This window comes from Phocoena phocoena, chromosome 15 (assembly GCF_963924675.1).
Source record: "Phocoena phocoena chromosome 15, mPhoPho1.1, whole genome shotgun sequence".
Classification (NCBI taxonomy): domain Eukaryota; kingdom Metazoa; phylum Chordata; class Mammalia; order Artiodactyla; family Phocoenidae; genus Phocoena; species Phocoena phocoena.
The window spans coordinates 57,777,293-57,796,637 of NC_089233.1; the positions used below are offsets into that span (position 1 = coordinate 57,777,293).

Below are 19,345 nucleotides of genomic sequence, written 5' to 3' on the forward strand. Positions count from 1 at the left end.
CAAGGAACAGTTTTGGCTCAGCTCATTCTTTTTGGAGGCAAGGTCACTTTGTGGGTCACCTGGTCCCAAAAGAAGTATGCACAGGGGGTGACATTTTAGGCCTGGGAATAGTTGCCAAGACAGAGTTTGGATGGGGAGGGGCCTTCTGCCCAGGTCAGAGAGAGGTCTTGTGGAATGGGGCGTTCAGTTTGGGAGGCTTGACCCAGAGACAGCAGCACCCCCTTCTGGTCAGTTCCCAGCCCCAGGCACAGCTGAAAACCTCCCTTTGCAGATCCCAGCCCCTCTCCACTACTCCATTATTAGGGTCCCCTCTTGTGAGGTACCAGGAGGCTATAGCTTCACCTTGAGCATAAATGCTTTATTGTCACCTTAGGGTTCTCAGGCAGGTGGAGCTGTTGCACATCATGGGAGGGCAGGTACACTGAGTTGATGGCAGAGCTGTGACCAGTGCTTCCTCTGTCCTCCCTACCCTCCCCCCACTCCGTGGCTCGATGGAGTGCAAGTGCGTCATTCATAGGCTGCCCCTGGGGCCTTCTCAGATAGAAAGGAAAGGCCCCCCCGACATGTGCCCCCACATCCCCCTCATAAGTGCCTCGCCCTGTACCCTTCTCATAGTCCGCTACTGCTCTTTCTACAATTAACATTCATACTTGGGTGGTCAGTACCACACCCAGGAAGGTCTTACTACCCCTGTCCCTTTCCTGTCAGTTTCCAGTCCTTGTCCTGTCTGGCTCCCTAAACAGGCTGAGCCAGTCAGTCAGTGCACTCCGCCCTTCAGGCCCAGGCCCTAAACAACCTCCTTCCTCTTGCTGCCCCACCTGCAGCTGCACCCCCACCCCCCCACTCCCATCCCGGACCCCAGTTCAGACCAGGGCTCAAGTCTTCCGGTGCATTCTGCTTTCAGGATCATGTGCTCCCTGTGGGCACGCCGTCTTGCAAACCTCTTTTAAGTCTCCTTGACCTCAGTCCTTGGCAGGGCCCTTCAGCCTTCCAGTCAGCGGACCGGGGCCCAATCCTAAAGCCAGAGTTTCTGGATATGTCCCCACCCATCCTCCTGTGACCTCACCTCCCCTCACCTCCCGGGGCAGGATGGTGGGGAATGGGGCCGGTTGGTCCGCCTCAGCCCGCTCCCCAGGCCCTGGGCCAAAAGAGAGTTCAGCGGGGCCTACGGGGCTGGCACTGCGCCCTCAATTGGAAAGAAAGTCGATGGCGGCGCGCACGGAGCGATTGGTGCTGACGTCGACGGCAGTGACCTTAATCTCGGTGTCGCCAAACTGCATAGCAGTGCGGATCTCACGGCGGCTAGGGGGCGCGCCGGCGGCATGGGGGCCTCCCTCGGCGGGCTCGAGCTCTAGACTGAGCGCGCCGCACTTGCGCACGCCTGGGTCGGTGATGAAGCGCGCGTCCTCGGCGGCGCAGCAGTACAGGTTGATGAGCACGCGCCTCTGGCCTGGGCGCGCTGGGCAGTAGCTGCGCAGCACCTCCTCGCCCAGGGCCACCGACTGCTCGGCGGCCACGAAGCGCTCGAACACGTCGGTGCACCAGCGGCGGCCGTCGCGAACCAGCAGCTTGTCGGGCGGGTGGCGCCCAGCCACAAAGCGGTTGAGCACGCCCACGCCGTAGGTGAGCGGCGAGCGGCGCACCCGAACCACGCCCGGAGCCTGCCCGAAGAGCACCGCGCCCTTTAGGATGGTGAGGCCCACGTCGTGCGGAACCACCACGCGGAGGCCGCGGGCACCCAGTGCTGCCTGCACCGCGTGCTGCAGCACGGCCGACTCTGCGAAGCCGCCCACCAGGAACAGCAGCTTCACGCCCTGCACTTCGGGGCGCGCCAGCAGCGCCTCTGCGGTACAGGAGTGAAGGGTGGGGGTAAGGAGGAGGGACGGGGAGTGGGCCACTGAGGCCACCAGTGCGCATCCACTGGTGCCTCTCCTCTGCCCGCCTGTATCCTCGGGCAACCAGAAACTAGTCTTTTCACTATAAAACGGTAGCCTGGTTCTCATAAAGAAAAACACTGGGCACTTTCATGAGGGCCCCTGGCAATCTTTATGGGCTCTGCTTCCCCACCACACTGGAGGGCTTTAGATAAGGGTCTGCATTTACACATATTAAATGCCTACTACGTGCAAGACATTGCACTCTCTAGATACTTCAGCTCATTTAAATCCCTGTGATAACAGTTTGGGGGACCTAATACTATCACCCCATTTGGGGAAACAGGCACCAGAGGTTCTTTAACCTGGCAAGACTGCACATTTTCCCGCCTATCTCTTAATCCCCACCACACTGCATCCTCCAGGTATTCCAGATGATTCTGGGTCTCATTCCAGTGTATGGATATGGGAAGGTTTCCAGGCACTAACAGGGTAACATATTCCCCCATCTGGGTGTGTATGTTGAGGTGAATGAAGGACCCAGGCTCAGGTGCTCACCTATGTGCTGGATGATCCCGCTGACCGTGGGCTGAAAAAGGTCGTTCATGGCCTCACAAGACATCCTGAGCATCCCCTGTGAGGACCACTTCACGAAGTTCACGCTGTAGGTGTTGAAGGAGGCACAGGCCCATGGGTCAGGGTCCTGGGTGCTACCCCTATTCCAGGCCGAAGTACCTGGGCACTGACTGACTGCACATTATGTGTTGTGCCAGGCGTACTTTCAGGGCTTTAGATGCAGGTCTGTTCCAGGTCCAGGCATGAGGTCCCAGGAGAGGAGCCTTCCTTTGCCTCGAGCAGAGGAACCCAGACCCATTGGCTTGTATATATGTATGTATGTATATATATGTATATGTATGTATGTGTGTGTGTGTGTGTGTGTGTGTGTGTGTGTGCAGGGAATGGGAAGAGGTAGATGTTGGCCTTTCCGCAGGCTCAAGATTCTCGCCCCAGTTTGGGCTGCTGATTCCAGCTGGGGTACTCATGCCCCTCCCCCTGCCTCCACCGGGGCTGGCATGATATGTGCGTGGGACAGATAAGGTGGCTCCCCTACTCCCCCCTGGGGCCCACACCTTCCCCTGTAGGTGCGGTCCCCCGGCCCACCTGCTCCTGCGCAGGGCTGTCTCCACGTTGTGGCCTCGCTGCTTGCGGTAGAAGTCAATAAACGAGAAGGGCAGCGAGATGTTGAGCGCCCCCGCACGGTGTGGGCCTGCGGTGCGTTTGCGGGCCTCGAAGGCTATAGTCAGATCCACCCAGGCTGCTGGGCGTTGCCTTTTGAAAGTGGCGATGAAGTCTTCGCCGAAGATGCGGCCCAACAGCTGCTCGAAGGCCAGGTCCACGCCCACCGCGCCACAGGGGCCACCTTGGGTAGGGCAGGGGAGGAAGTGGGGCGTCAGTGCCGACTCCGCCGCCAGGGGGCGTTGGCGGGGCCAGGGCGGTCTGGGTACCAAGGGCGCTGCCTGGCTACTCACCAGATGCCTTGTAGAGCTCCTTGAGGGTGCCATGGGGCTGCTCCAACTGGTGCACGGTAAGGTCCACCGTGCCTCCCCCGCAGTCTGCCACCACGTAGCGGTCTCCTACGGGGGCGAGCGTGAGCACACACTCGTGGCACCTTCAGCTCTGTGCCCTCTGCAGACTCACCCAGCCTCCAGCCCTGCCCCAGGTCCTGAGCCCTGTCTGCGGGGCCATGGGGGTTAGGGTTGAAAGGGGCTTCAGGTGCTTGAGGGTCACCAGGTAGGAGCACAAGGTGTGGGGGAAAATGGTCCCAGGATTCTGCAACTCCATCTGCAGAGAATCCCCCAGGGGAGTGGGGGTTAGGGGCATGGCTGTGAGTGGGGGTGGGAGTGCAGGTGACTGAGGGGAACTACCAGGTTAGGTACAGCTGAAAGAGTTGGAAGGGGCAGGGTTCCTAGGGGCTAGAGCTGACTTCGGGAATGTTCCCCCCACCTTCAGTATACGGTGCCCCACAGGGCCCAAGGAATATCCCTCCATCTTCCCTCCCCCACCTGCTTGCATCTCAGCCCACAGTTCTCCGACACCCGATTCCACCAGGAACGTGCGGCTGTGGCGGGACCTTCGAAGCTGCTCTCGGGCTGTGTGTTGAGGGACAGCAGGACAGTGAGGTTAGAAGGGGTGTCTCAGCTACCACGCTCAATGCCCCACGTCCTTCCACCAACGCCCTCCATGAGCATCTGGAGCAGCGAGTGCTCCTGAAACTCCTGCTCCACTCCTAACTGGGAGAGGGCAATGCTGAACCCCAAAGAGTCCAGAGAAACTGGATGGGGTAATCTTAGGTACTGTAACCAACAGCTAAGGGGGAGTATTTCTGGCTGCAGGACCTTCCCTTAATCCAGAAGGGCTCAGGCCATGGCAAAATCAGAATTAAGAAGGTCTGAAGGAGCTGGGGATGGGATGGGGGGAGGTCCTGGGACCTCTTCCTGTCATGGGAGATGGCATCTGAGGGGATGATGAAGGTTGACCATAGCTGTCCCAGTTCCTGGTCCTGGCAGCAGGAGCTTGGGGCTGATGGGGGAGGGGGGAGGACAGCTGATGTGCCAGGAGGGGAGGGAAAACTGATTCAGTGGCTGTTTAAGGGGCAGCTCCTGAAGACCTCCACCTTCAGCTCAGAGTACCCTTGTACCCAAGCACCTCTCCCCAGGGTAGGCATCACTCTCCCACTCTCAGATTCAGGGCTGGGCTGAGTCCTACCATCCTCTGACAGTGCTACTCTAGGGCAAGGTGTAATCTTCAGCGCCTGCCTCCAAGGCCACCACTGGGCAGTATCCCTGGGGGTGGCTCACCCTGACGGAAGCTGGAATCAATGGAGCGGCGCTCGCCCAGGCGCCCACTGCCTGGAGCTCGGCTGCTCAGGTCCACGAGCTGGTGCAGACGCAGCTTGCGGCAGTAGACAGAGGCGGCCTCAGGCTCCAGGGCGATGAGTAATTGCTCTGCATCCTCTCTTGACACCAGTCCGGCCTGAGGTTGGGTGGTTTGCAGGGTTGGGGAGCATCATGGGCCAAACATCACACTGAAATGGCACCTCAGGGCAGGCAACCGGGGGCCTGTGGGGCTCCAGTCTCCTCTGGATTATACCCCACCCATGCTAAGCTTCTCAGGCCCCTCCATGCTGCACAAATTTGGAGCTCTCTCACAGCCACCCTGTGACCAGGCTGGGGAGGGGCATGGCCATGGCCAAGGATGCCATGGTGTTGCCCAGCAGGAAGAGACCCTAGACTGAGTGAAAACCTAGAGCACCTGGGATCTGCCTCCAGGCTGCCCAAGGTGTCCCTGGGCTGCAGCAAGGTCCCCTTCACAGATGCTGGGTTGGCCAGCTAAGCACTGGCTGAGGGGGTTAGTGGAGACTCCAACACAGTGTATTGGGGAGAGTGGGTATAATGGCTAGACCATCAGTCAGAGGGGTGGGGGGGGCGGGGGCCCCTTTTGGCTTACTGAACCCTCTTTCTCCACTGGTGATAGACAGTGGCTATGGGCCTCCCCACTCTTAGGAGAACTTTGTTCTCAGGGAATCTGATATAGGAGGAAAGAAACTTTAACTGAAATTTCAGGCGCCAAGGCAAGGCAGTCTGACCAGGTGGGGGATGGGGATGGGTGGGTATTGAGACTCCAGCCTGTTCTCAGCTGACAGGGAACAGTGTGGGAGGAAGCAGGGTGGGTAAACCAGCAGGGGGCCACTGGTATAGGTGTTTGTTCTGGCTGGGCACAGCCATGCTTTCATCCTGGTCTCTGCAGGGGGATGCCCACTGGCCTCAGGGTTAGCTCCTTCTAGAGACAAGTGTAGGCACCTGCGGATTTGACAGCTGTGGCGTGCCTGGCCCAAAGTTGTGTTTGTGGGGCGTTGGGGGTCCTGGTATCTTCCATGGGAAGATGTACTGGAATTCCTGAGATCCCTTTTGGGGATCCTAGGGTGTCCACCAAGGCCTCAGGTTCACAGGCGGGATCAAACAATGAGCCCCCCTCCAACCTCCCCATTTCCACTTGAGAGGGAGGTGCCTGAGCCGTCCCCCTTTCTCCAGACCTTTGGGCACCTCTTACGGTAGGAAGACCAGCAAACATTGGCCAAAATCGCCTCCCTTCATAGTTTCATAGTCCTATTTCCCCTGCTCAGTGGTTGGGGCTGTGGTGAAAATACTGATGCTGGCTGAAGTGGGTGTTCTTGGTGTCCTGCCCAGCTACTGTGAGTGTTGGCTGCTATTGGCTCACCGCTGCCCCTTCTCTGAAGAACTGCCCTCAGCTGAATGGGAACCGCCTCACTTGGAGGGGCTTTCCCCAACTCCCCCAGTAACCAATGACAGACTGATAAGGATGGACAAAAAGCCACCCCCCCCCCCGCCTCCCCGTGGCCAACACCACAGTACATTCTCCCTCTAGAGCTCTCCATGGGATCAGGCTGAGGCTAGACTCCAGCTGAGACCACATCCTTGCTCAACTCTTTCTCCTGTCCTGCTTTTCTCACTCCCCTTTCTCCTGAGAGTCCTTGCAATAGACCACATGCACAAGAATCCCCATCTTGGGCTCTGCTTCTAGGAAACCTGCCCTAAGACACTGTTTAAGCTGGCCTGGGCTGTGTCTTTTGTCCCTCTGCTCTCTGGTCCTGCAGGCCCACCCCCTTTCCTGGTGGCAACAGCCCTCCAAAATGGCCAGCAGGGTGGGGCTGGCAGTCTTTACACAGTGGCTCTGTGGTCCCAAGGGTGGTGGGTGAATGAGGGTATGGGCCCTGCCCGGGGCCCTCCCGACCAACGTCCACGGCTCTGAGTGCACATTCTCACCAAGTAGGCAGCCTCTCGCATGAACTGCTTAGCTGGCTGTTTCCAGATGGCCGGCACTGTCAACACCCAGCGCACAGTGTCCTTCTCTGGCAGCGATGGGCACTGGTCCCTCAGCTCCTGGAGCAGGAGGGGGCAGTGAGGGGAATGGCTGGCTTGGTTTGCCGGGAGTGTCTTTAGCCTCTATGGGAGCTGGAGGAACTAATCAGGCCTCAGGAGGAACTACCCAGCTAACTTGGAATCCTAACACCCACTTCCCCACCACCACCACCTCCCCAACACCTGTAGGGTTGATGCAGGCTCTACCAGATAGAAAGGCAGGGGACTGGAGAAGATGACCTCTGTCTTCTGACAGTGGCTACCCATTGGATGGACAGGGGATGGGCTGAGGGGAAAGGATGGACCTGGGGGTCCTCCAACCCAGTAGGCAGGGATGGGGTCACAGTGCACCTGAAGGGCATGCTCCTTGAAGAAGCGCAAGGCATGGGCGAACACCTCCAGGGCAGGCATTTTCTTTCCATTTACCGCTTCTAGCTGGGTCTTCAAGGTGAGATCCTGGCAGGGACACAAGGTGACTCTGCAGGAGGCCGTAGCTCTGCCTCCATTTCCTGACAACCTCTTATACTCACCCCATTTCCTGGTGCTCCTCCTCTTTGGCACTGTCCCACTCTGGCTCTAATCTCACATTAGTTCTCTCCCCAGCCCCTCTCTTTACCCTATCTTCACCCCTTGGTCATGCCTCCATCCCTTACATTCAAGTTCCGCCTCCTTAGCTACTCCTCCACCAGTCCCCTCCTCACCTTTTAGCTTTACCTACCCTCCATGAGGCCTCCCTCCCCGTTTTCCCTCCTAGCCCTGCCTTCCTGGCTGGAGCTGGGCCCTGAGCCAGAATGTGACTCACAGTGGCACTGTGGATCTTCATCTTGAACTTCTCAAAGTAGAGCCAGTCACGAGCCTCCTCAGGGTCCAGATCGTGGTAGTAATCACGGGCTGTATAGCCAAAACTGTGAAAGGCACCCTCTGGGGTCAGCAGCAGGCAGGTGGGGGTCTTCTGGTGGGCCACACCTGGGTCCCCGCCCTCCCATTTCCTGTGGAGGTAGATAGCTGTCAGTGTGGTCAGCAGTAATCCTCCCTTTGTGGGGTTGGGTGCTGGCTCTGGAACCAGCTGTGTGACTTTGGGCAGCTCACTTGGCTTCCCCAAGCCTCAGTCTTTCCATATGTAAAATGGGAATGATAATAATACCTACCTTTTAGGGTTCTTGTGAATATGGTGCTTGGCATCCACTTAAATCTCCATAAACGTTGCTCATGGGATCCTCTCTATCCATGGGGCCATGGGTCCCATCCGACATCCTCAGCTCCTGATCCCTTCCATGAAGTATACCATTGGACCTCACCTCCCTTTTTTTTTTTTTTTTTTTTTTTTTGTGGTATGCGGGCCTTTCACTGTTGTGGCCTCTCCCGTTGCGGAGCACAGGCTCTGGACGCCCAGGCTCAGCGGCCATGGCGTACAGGCCTAGCCGGTCTGCGGCATGTGGGATCTTCCCGGACCGGGGCATGAACCCGCATCCACTGCATCGGCAGGCGGACTCTCAACCACTGCACCACTAGGGAAGCCCACCTCCCTGTCTTTTTAACAAGCAGCAGCAGCAAACCATCTGCCTTGTCTGGCCTTCTGATATGTCTAGGCCATCTTCCACAGCTAAGCTCTTTCAAGGTATTCATGTTCACTCCTATCTGGCCCACATCAGTAGCTACACCCCAGCTGACTGCACCTCCAGCAGGCCCCCAAAACCTGAGACTCCAAACTTCCCTATGTGCAGGCACCATCTGGACCTCCACCCAGAACTCACTGCCCAGTTCATTAGCCTGGCAAATCCTTCCTCTCCTTCCTCTGCATTGTCTGATGCCCTGACTCCTCTAGGCCAAGCTCACCAGTGCAGCCTTTTGGGGAAATAACTGGGAATCCAGGCAGAAGGAAGAGCATGTGCAAAAGCTTAGAGGTGTGAAAGACCAGGGAGAACTAGCTATAAGTTGGCTCAAAGCAGGAGAAAATACAGGAATCTTAAGATCAACTAAGGAGTATCAAATGCCATATCAGAATTCTGTCTTGGTGGGTATTAGGTAGGGGAGTGAAGAGGCATGACCACATTTGCCTTTAGAAATGTCACTGGTTCCCATGTAGCAACAGAGTGGAGGGGAGGGAGGATGGAGAAGGAAAACCAGGGAGGAGGATATTGCAACCATTCAAGTGAGAGAGGGTGGGGCTGAACTTTGGGGTGGTAGTGGTGGAGAGAAGTAGGCGGGTATTACAGAGATATTAGAGATAGAAGTGATGGGGATTAGTGGCTAGTGGGGGTGGGAAGGACTTGGGAGGAGGCCAAGATGCCGCCAGTTACTTCCTGTGATTGTTATCTCCAGTGTCTCTTCATGTGTCCTCAGCCCCAGCAAGGGGCCCAGCATGGCCTTGGCTGTGCATGCTGACAAGTTGGGATGCCCTGCAGCTCTTAGAGAGCTCTAAGGGCCCAGAGTCTTTGTGGCCTCATGTGGATGTGGAGGGAGCAGAGAAAGGGGAAGGACAGTCCACGCTCATGTAGGTTAGGTCCCCTGTATCTTTGGGGCAGTGACCCTTTGCCTGCCTCTCCACCCATGCTTCCATCCAGCCTCCCAGGCCCTGGTGAAGCCCCCTGATCCCCCACCCCAGGCTGAGTTGGGAGCTTTGGGGTCTTCTATAGGGGTCTTCCCCCTATAGGCTACAGCCCCACTAAGATATATTCAAAGGATCAGGGTCTTGAGGCCTGAAGGAGTGTCAAACAAATGTTTCATTCAAACAAAACAAAATCCATCAGAATGGATTTTTCAAACAGCTCTTTCATGACAACTGTGTGACTTGTCAACTCAGTTAACCCTCTGATTGTTCATTTCCTTGTATTTCATTTGAGCCGAACCTAGGAATCTGCCTCTAGGATTCTACTACATAGAAATTCCAGCACAAGTTTTCAAGGAAGAATATTCATTGCAACACTTTTTGTAATAGTGAAAAATTAGAAGGAAAAATAGCCTCAAAACTATCAACAGAAGAATGGATAAATTATGACACATCTGTACTGTGGAATACTATGCAACCATTAAAACAAAATTGTGGCTCTCTGTATTCACATGAAACATCTAGAAAATAGTGTTGAAAGCTTAAAATAAAGCAAGTTGTATGATATACCACTTTTATTTTAAAACCACATATTTATTTGGTTTTTGCATATGTATTTGTGCATATGTATTTGTGTATGTGTTTGTGACCAGCCCAGAAAAAGATCTGTGTATTTTGCTGTATGTTTGTTATCTCGCAATAAAAAATTTAAAATAAAAAACAAAGCCCAATATTTCCTGCAGAGGTCAGAGTGCTGCCCCAATTGGGGCTGAGGGCCCAGGCCTAGCACCCATCCTCCAAACTTTTGCCCCAGTGAGGAGCCCAGACTAGGGGTGGAAGGCACTCTGAGGAGACCCCATATCTCCTTAGTGACAGTACTTCTGGGACCAGGTCTCTCCCAGGGTGTAGGATTCCCCCCGCACCCCACACCAATCTCCCAGCCCAGCCACCCTCACCTCATCATGTGGATGGCCTCAGGGTCACTGGCAAAGCTGAAGGCATAGCCACTGGATGTGGTGCCGAAGTCGATGGCCACTACCACGGAGAAGGGGGCCTGCTGGGGGGCTCGGGCCTCAGGCTTCTGCAAGTGCAAGACCTAGTCAGGGAGCAGCCAGATGGCCAGGCTGAGTGTATGTGGGAGCCCTCCCAACCCCTGGCTGTGGTCCAGACCGGCCCTGGCCCAACCCCACCTACCTGCCTGCCTGGCTTCCTTCCTCTCCTAAGCTCCAAGGTAAGCTCTTGAGATGCCAACTGTTCAGAAAGCCCAAGGCCTCTCAGGTAGCCCCATGAAGTTTTGGGCTTGAGCTCCTGCTTCCCTGCTTCTGGTTCTCTGCCCACCTTCTGCCTGGACTGCCTTTGCCCCACCCCCATCTCACACCATGTCACAGCCTGGGCCCAGCTGGGGGCAATTTTGCTGCTCTGAGCAGCTTCATAGCACATGGACCTGCGTATATTTGACCCTCTTGCTCTTTGTGGCCACAGTGACACAGCCAGACTCTATCCAGTTTTGTGACAGAGAAGAGAGGCCCCATGCACGTGCCCAAGAGTGGTCCCTGACTCCTCCCAGGCCAGGCCTGGGCTCCCTGAGAAAAAGGGGGTCCCCAGGCTGAATCACTAGGATGAGGCCACCCCACGTGGGGTGACCTAGGGAGCTTGGGGGTGGTGGTTATGTCCTGGATACTTCAAGCTAGCCCCAAACTATTTTTTAGCAACATGTCTCCTCTTCCCTAGATATACCTTGTATTAAGGTGGCTGTGGTTGACAGGAGGGGAAGCAAGTCTCGGAGGCCCAGTGCTCTGAGAACACACAAAACTACTTGCTCAGAAGTACATCTGCCCCAGGCAGGTTACGTGCAATGGTCCCTAGATGTTATCCTGGAGAGAGATCACCTCAGTAGAATTGTTGCCCCTACAGTCCAAGGTCACCTAAGGCTAACCCATTAGGGGGAACATGAGTGGAGTGTGTAGGGGCAGGAAGCATGATGGCATCCCCAGCCCAGACCTGCCAGGGCTCTTCCAGACACCAGTGTGACCTTCCCCACTAACCAGGCCACCCACCACCCCAATCCCTGCTCTGGGCTTACTGGAGACTGTGAGGGTGTGAGGGGGGCAATGCCACAGCTTTCTTGGGTCCTTGGGGAGCCGGGTGGGCTGGGCACTGGAGACCGCTCTGGGCTGGAGCCTGCAAAGAGAGGGCAAATCACTCTGGCACAATCAGGGTAAGGGGGAAGGCCTGGGGGATTCTCCATCAGTCATTGCTGGGCCAAGGTGAGGGGTACCCTGCTGGGGAAAGGGGATGAGGGAGGGAGGGTAGGAAGGATGGGACTGAGGTCGGGGTCGGGGATAGCTGGGCTCAGGGTCTGTTATCAGTTAGAGGCGACCTATTCCTGAAGGGTGACATACTTCACCTAGGGACTCACTGTCTCCCCCAGCACTCCTCAGACACAGCAGGGAAGGGGAGAGACAGAGAAGCATTGTGGGGGTGGGGAAGACTGAGTCCAGAGATAGAAGGGCAGGAGAGATGGGGCAGGTGAGCTCCTGGGGTGAGGGTGGAGAAACCAGAAAAGGTTGGGGACTACAGACCTAACTGAGTGGGAGTGGAGGCACTCCTCTCCCCACTAAAGTGCAGCCACATGGTTCTAATCAGGACCCGAGGGAGTTGCCTCCCCCTCTCCCTCTGCCCCACAAGGGCCATGGACAGGCCCAGCTGGCTGACTGGGGCAATACCTCCCCCAGCCCAGCCCTGAGCCAAGAGGTGTCCACCACACTAGGAAGTCAGATTCCAAGCCTCCCCTCCCCCATGACACACATAGACCTGGAGCCAGCGTTTGGGGGCAGGAGGCCCCCTTAAGACCCTCTCACAGGCCCAGGACTGAGCTGGACCTTTGGTGGGAGGAAGCAGTGCAGCCCCAGAAGGCAGCCCAAAGCCTGGTTTGGAGGCTCTGGCAGCTCAGGGGGCAGGAGGGCCTGCTTTGCTGGTGTGGGCTGGTGGCTTATCACCACCACACTGAACTTTGCTAAGGCCCCTGGGAGGGGCACTGGGGCTGCCCTGAGATCCGTGTGTGGGGACGGGGGCGCTGGCCAGGGAGATTGATGGGGTCTGGTATGAAGACACATTGGCAAATCAATGTCTGGCTTTAGGCTGAGCCAGGGCTGGGGCCTGTGTACTCGCTCAGCCACAGCTCTGTGGCCCTGGCAAGTCCCAGCCCTCCCCGACCTTGGGGTACCCTTGGAATATATGTGAGGGGCCGGGCATGATTCTGGGAAGTGCCTGGACAGGGCTGGCATCTGTCTTGCAGTGCTGGAGGGGCAAGGACATGGTGGTCACACTCCCAGAGCCCCTTTTTCTCAGGTGGCCAGGGCAGGCTTGGGTCCTGTCACCAGCTCCAGCTTGAGGGGCCGAGTTGCTGTGGTTTGAGCCTGGGAAGGGAGTCAGGAAGGAAGCCCCAGCCCACCAGGTCTTTGTGAGTGGACTTCCTGAGGCGTGTCCGTCCTGCCTCCTGGCCTCCTACCCCTGCACAGAACCCAGAGCCTGCGCCCAGACCAGGCCAAAGGCAGATGCGCATGCACACGGAGTTCTGTGCAGACATACACACCCTGTGCCCAGAGACCTGCCCATAGGCAGACATGCAGACACACATACACACTCACATGCGTAGTCCTGTTACACTGACCCTCCTTGCGCACACACACTCACAGAACGGTGCTCAGGAGCCTCTGCTGGGCAAGGCACGTGGACAGACTAGGGGTGGGTCTGAGTGCCAGGGTGAGGGGGGCAGTGGGCCCCGGGCAGAGGTGATGGGGTGGGTCTTACCGCTGTACAGCCCCTGCAGGCCCATCTCCGGGACAGCCAGCATCTTTGTAGGCCCTGTGGCTGTGAACAGGAACAGACAAGCAGAATGGCATTTATTTGTTCCTTTGTTCCCTTACTGAATAATTGTTTTTATTTATTTACTCTTGGCTGGAGTCCTTTGAAGCAAATCCCAGGCATGTTGCTTGACCTATAAATTATTTAATGTCTCTCTAACAGAGATTTTTTAAAAGACATTGCCACAACACCACTATCATGTCTAACAAAATCAACAGTAATTCCTTAATTTCATCCAATGCTCAATCCTCCATCCCAGCTTGTCTCAAAAATGTCGGGTTTTTCTTTGGGCCACACTGCGTGGCTTGCAGGATTTTACTTCCCTGAGCAGGGATTGAACCCTGGCCCCCTGCAGTGGAAGTGAGGAAACCCAGTCACTGGACTGCCAGGGAATTCCCTCAAAAATGTCTTTTTAACAGTTGCTTTGTTGGAACCAGGATGCTCCTAAGTGTTTTCAGGTGCCCACTCTCTGCCAGATGCTGTGGGACATCAGTGACCCAGAGAGACACTGTCCCTGTCCTGGGGGCCCACAGCCTGGTGGGGAAGCCATTCATAATCAGATAATCATGTAAGTGAATCTGAGATTACAAACAATGCTGTGAAGGATACTGTGAAGCAGGGCAGAAAGGGGAGCATGGCAAGGCTGGAGAGAGGGGTTGGGCTAGGCTCACCCTGCAGGCAGACCCTGGTGGACCCAATTTTAGATCTGGTTTTACATGAAAGGCAACAGCAAATCTTGAAAGGTTTCAAGTGGCAGAGTGAAGGCAGGGGCATGACTAAATCTGTGTTTTAAAAAGCCCCTCTGGCTGCATGGGAAGTGTAGATTGCAGTGGGACGACATGAAAACAGGAGCCAATAAGTGCTCCAGGCAACAGATGATGGTGGTGGCTGTGTGTCTTGAGACAGAAGTGTAGACATTTACGTTAGAGGTTAAAATCAACAAGCCTGATGGAAGATGGCTGGATTGGACATGGGAGGTTAGGAAGAAGAAGGTGTCAAGGATGACACTGCCTGATCCAAGCTAGGAGATGGATGGTGAAATGGAGAATACTGGAGCAGGGCAGGCTGGCAGGGGGAAGGGGCAGTGTTCTGGGTGCAGTCTTGAAACTGCTGAGAGAACAGACTGAGGAGTCAGATGACATATGACCTAGAGGACAGGGAGAAATCTGAGGTGGAGATGCGTGTCTGGGAGTCATTGTCACAGGAGGCTTGGCAGAGAGTAGAGTGGGGGAAGGGAAGGGAGGAGAAGCTCTGAATAAAGGTTGACTGGAGGAAGGTTGGCTGGCCAGGGAAACGGAGTTGCCTGCTATGGTTTCATGAAGATCTTGATAAGAGAAGGCTGTGAAGCTAGACGCCTTTAGAGATTTTTAGATGAGACTGGAAACACCTGTTTTTAATGGCATTTCAGTGGAATGATGGAGATGAGGCGGGAGTCAGGTAGGCGAGGAGGGAGCAGACAGTGAGAGAAGAGAGCTAGCTAGCACTCCTCCAGCTAGCACCTGGAGGAACATAATGCTTGAGGAGGGGAGGACAGGTTTTTATTTTCTCTTCTAAGGTGGGAGGAACCTGAGCTTGTGTCTGTGAAGTTCTGAGGGCCAAGCTAGAGGCCTCGTCCTCCAGGTCATTGACAGCTTTGTTACTCAAAGCGTGGTATCAGGACAGCAGCACTGGGTCCCCTGGGAGCTTGTTAGATGTGCAGGCCCTCAGGCTCCGCCCTGGACCTGCTCAGTTAGCGCTTGCTTTTTCACAAGATCCCAGGTGGTTGGGAGCACACTAAGGTTTGAGAAGTGCTTCTCAATGTATCCTGGCCCAGTCTTCAGATCACCAATGCTACTGTCCTCAGCAGTGAGCCTAAACAAGGGTGGGGACAGCCCAGAGCCCACTCCCCCTCTGTAGCCAGTGGCCAGATCAGGAAGTTTTGCTAACAGAACACACGGACACAGAGCTGGGCACTGTCACACCCCTACACACATGTGCACACACCCTTGCTCACACAGAATTCACACAACCCAGCCCCAGCATGGACAGACACTGAGACACATCCAGGATATTCCCCCATGGCCAGCACCATGGAGATTTCCAGACGCATGCAGTCCTGCTGTCACTGGAGGTGCACAGGTGGATGTCCAGGAATTAGAATCAGGGGAAATACAGGGGCTGATCGTGGGCACTGTACAGTAGCTGGATGATGCTGAGAAAAAGGAAAGTAAATGGTGGGGGTGGGTATGGGCCTTGAGAACCAGGGACAGGTGCCCAGTTCAGGGTGATGGAGTGTCGTGCTGGACGTGGATCCTACCAGCTCCCAAGAACTGATTCTGTGCATCTCTTCTCAATTCTGCATTTATTGACATCACATTGATAGCTTGAAATCAGCCATGGTGTTTCTACCATAGAAGTTGGTAAACTGCAAATTAGGTTTTTCTCCCTCTTGGGGAGCTGACTGAAAAACATCTACCAACACACTACTAGATCAAGCCCACAAGAGAGAATATGGCAGCCCTATTTATACATTGTTTTGATTCATCAGCAAAAACTTATTGACATTTCTTCCTGCCAGGTTCTGCAGCTAAGTGCTGGAGAAATGCTTTGCTGAATGAATGAATGGATTTTCTGAACCAAGGATATTGTATTTGGAGCAGAAACAATCTAGAACCACCAAGAAAAAAAGACTCAAGAGTTGTCACTCTAAGCTGATTCCATGTCCAAACCAATGTGTCTATAATCTCCCCAGCTCTGTGAACCTGGTCCAGTTATCTCCCATCTTTGAGCATGTGACACGGAATGCCCCTACACTCAGGGCTGACAAGGGCCTGTTATGGCATCTGGCTGGAGTGCATCACGTTGCCTCTCTGTGCCTCAGTGCCCTTTCCTGTAAAATGGATCATGCAGGGGGCTTGTGAGGATCAAGTCCAAGAAAGGAAGGTGGCTGATAAAAAGGCAGGAAGTTCGACAGATGTGAGCAGTGTTCTTTCCCTTCGTGATGTGGATTCTAAATTTTCTCTTGTCAGAAGTCTTTGGTCTTATTGAGACTTTTATTCTAGTCATTCTGAGTTCTTTAGGGAGGGAGGGAGGCCCTGAATCAATTTGTGTTAAAGAAGGAGGATCCTGCTGATTCTCTGAGAGGTGGAGGTACAAGAGGGTGGCAGCCACACAAGCACATACACATACCCCATATTTCTTTGGGACATCCCCCAACATGCATACACACCCACATACCAGAAACATGTAAGGAGAATGCTGATCATGGGACTCAGGACAACCTCAGCTACAAAAGCTATATCTGGGCGGGGCCTGCAGCTGGAAGTGGGGAGAAGTAGATCCCTGCCCCAGGGGCCCACTAATTTCAGACTGGTGATGCTTATGGGTTTGAGAATTGGGTGGCGCAGTTTGATATACAGAGAGAATAACTTCATTTCCTGGCTACAAGGGCAGGCTAAACCCTGGCCCCAGCCTGACCCCTACCCTACCCACAGATAGACCCTTAACCCTGCCTATGGTCTGTCCCTTAACCTTGCCCATGGACTGACCCCTAGCTCTTGGCCTCATATTGACCTCTCATCTTCAGCTGTACCCTGACCCCTGGCCCTGGCTTCTACCCAATAGGCATGACTGGGGACTAGGACAGAGTGTGGCCGAGTAGGGACTTGAAACTGGTGACTCCCATCCCACAGCGTCCCCCAGACTCACAAAAGCCTAGGACTTTCACCTCCCTACCCCTGCAGGCCTCCTTTTACCGGGACCCTGCCTCTCCCATCCACTGCTCTCTCAGCATCCTGCCAGTCAGCAGGCAAAGAGAGGCCACAGGCATTTCTCCCAAGCCAGAGACTGAGCCAATCAGGGCCCAAGGAACAGATCAGAAATGGCACCCGAAGGGCTGCCCCAGTCTGTCTCTGGAGAGGCACCCTCAAGGAGAGGGACCAGTGGGAGGTTGTGGGGTAAGGAAGCTGCCTTCTCCTGGCCTGAGGCAGGGAGTGATAGAAATGGCCTCCCAAGTCCCCTCCCTGTCCTCAACTTTTCTTTCTATACATCCTGCCCTGCCCCCATGGGTCCTCATCAAGGGAGCAGCCAGTTCACAAACAACCTCTGTCCCACACAGCCTAGGGCCTGAAGCCCCTCCCACCCTCTGCCCACTGTCCCTCATCACCTCTCTTACCTTCTGGGGATCCAGGGCTGCCTTCACTCTCCCAGGGAATCCACATTTTAGAGCACCCTCCCTGTCAGTTTCTCTCCCCCACACAAGCTAACTTTACAGCCTGGCTCCACTGGGATCCCACAGGGAGCCCTGACCCCACCCCACCTGGATTCCCAAGCTGGCCTCACAGAGAGAAACCAGAGGTCCCTGTTCATGAGGCCAGCCCACAGTCTGGCACTGTGCCACCCAGCCACTCTTGAACTTTCTGAACCACAGGCCCTGGGAACTCCCCCTGCAGGCGTCCCCAAATACACACACACTCAACCCCCGGGTCTCCACCTCTGGCCTAAGCACCGTGTCCTCCACAAACTGGCTCCCTAGAGCAGCCCCCAGCCCCACAGACACCCAGACATGGAAGTCCCTCGAGCCCCCCTCCCTTCCCCCAGATCCCCACCCTCCACAGGGCGAGTGTGGGGTCCCAAAGCCCGGATGTAGCCCTCCGTCGCTACCCCAATTGCCTTACTGAACCCACAGCCCTGCTGGAGAGAGGGGCTTGCAGATCTGCCCCAGTCCTGTCCCCCTGGGTCAGGAAGTTTGTGGTGGGGTCTCAGCCACCAGCCCGCGATGAGACCGCAAACCTTGGCGTTTTCTCCTCTCTGGGAGCCCAGCGGCCCCCCGCCCAGAACTCACCTCTGCCCTGCCGACAGCTTGACCTGTGTCCAGACGCCTGGATCCTGGGCCCAAAACCGGTGGGGCGGCTGTGCTCTGCCGCGTCGGCCAAAGCCCTCGACGTGCGCCCAGCCCCAGCCCGGCTCTCCGCCCCGCACCGCCCCCGCCCCTCTCCTCCCCTCCCCCTCCCCCAGGCCGGATGGCCGCGCCGCTGCCGCCGCCGCCGCCGTGTGGGCCAGCGCTTCAGCCCAGATGTGCGAGGCCGGGGCGGGGCCTGCAGCACGGGCCTCCGCCGAGGGGCCCGGCCCGGCTCGAGTCCACCGCCCCTCCCTTTGCCCCTCCTGCGCCTCCCCCACTTCCCAGCCACCCGGGGGGCCGTGAGGGGAGAAGGGTGAGGAGACGAGGTGGAGGGAGGAGGAGAGGAATTTCAGGCCCTGGTAGGCCTCCTGCAGCCCGACTGCGAAGGGCTCCTCTGCCCACCCCAAGGCTACCTCGGGATTCAGCCTAAGGGGCCTAGCTGCTGAGAGGGAGGGCACTGCCCAGACCCCTCCAGCCCCTGCCCCGGACTCTCGCAGTCCCTTCACCCAGACACCCCCACCCCACCCCCAAGATCCCGAGCTTGGTCTCCAAGGGTCAGAGAAGAGAGAAGAAGCCAGATTGAGGGTGAGGACAGGCCTTTAAGCCCCAGGCTGGGGCCTAGGTCTGTCCTTGCTGAAGTTTGGGGTAGGGAGGGAAGGGTTCTCACAGTTTGGGTCCCCACTCCTAGCAAAGGGATCACTCAGAACTCATCCTGCTTTGGCAAGGAGCACAGAGCTCCTTTCCTGTGAGGGTTCATGACCTTCTTCCTGTCCTAACCCATGCTTTCGTGGGGATTTGGGGACCTGGCCTCCAAACAGGAGACATAGAGTGGAGATCTCCTTGCTAGGCCCCTCTAAGGCAGCTGACTTCCCATAATGCCCACCACCTCCTGATTCTGGCAGGGCCTGGGCCTGGCCCCTTTCTCTCTGCCCAGTGTGTTCCCACAAAGGCTTAGGCTGGGCATGGATGGGATAGGGCCAAGGGCTGCTTCTTAGCTTGTCTCTCTGTGTTAGGGGGGCTGGCCTCCTGTCTGTTCCCCCAGCCCCTTCCCCAAAGAAGGCTCCCACAGTTCTTTGGGCATCAGCTGCCCCTCCCACCCCAAACCTTGGCAGGGGCTATTGTCCCTCCCTGGAATACTTTCTCTCCTCATCTCTGACCATCTATAAGGCTCCCCAGCTAAAGTGTCATCTCTCCTAGACTTTTTATTTATTTATTTATTTTCTAAAATTTTTATTTA

At 56.0% G+C, this 19,345-nt stretch overlaps 1 protein-coding gene across 3 annotated transcripts; it reads right to left on the reverse strand.

The window, feature by feature from the left end:
• Positions 1 to 331: 331 nt before the first annotated feature.
• HSPA12B (heat shock protein family A (Hsp70) member 12B) lies at positions 332 to 18,126 on the reverse strand. Of its 3 annotated transcripts, none has more exons than XM_065892248.1 (12): positions 18,052 to 18,126; positions 13,176 to 13,235; positions 11,446 to 11,543; positions 10,319 to 10,443; positions 7,617 to 7,803; positions 7,166 to 7,270; positions 6,719 to 6,835; positions 4,733 to 4,907; positions 3,404 to 3,508; positions 3,036 to 3,294; positions 2,433 to 2,536; positions 332 to 1,843 (listed from the first exon to the last, which is right to left on the reverse strand). In XM_065892248.1, exons 2-12 carry the CDS (start codon positions 13,216 to 13,218, stop codon positions 1,188 to 1,190), a joined length of 1,974 nt encoding a protein of 657 aa, XP_065748320.1. In that variant the 5' UTR covers positions 13,219 to 13,235; positions 18,052 to 18,126; the 3' UTR covers positions 332 to 1,187. The 3 variants fall into 3 exon arrangements, with proteins under 3 accessions (XP_065748320.1, XP_065748319.1, XP_065748318.1); XM_065892247.1 differs by lacking the exon at positions 18,052 to 18,126 and adding an exon at positions 3,938 to 4,024 and having other exon boundaries at positions 1,188 to 1,843; positions 6,719 to 6,832; positions 13,176 to 13,218; XM_065892246.1 differs by lacking the exon at positions 18,052 to 18,126 and adding an exon at positions 3,938 to 4,024 and having other exon boundaries at positions 1,188 to 1,843; positions 13,176 to 13,218.
• Positions 18,127 to 19,345: the final 1,219 nt, after the last annotated feature.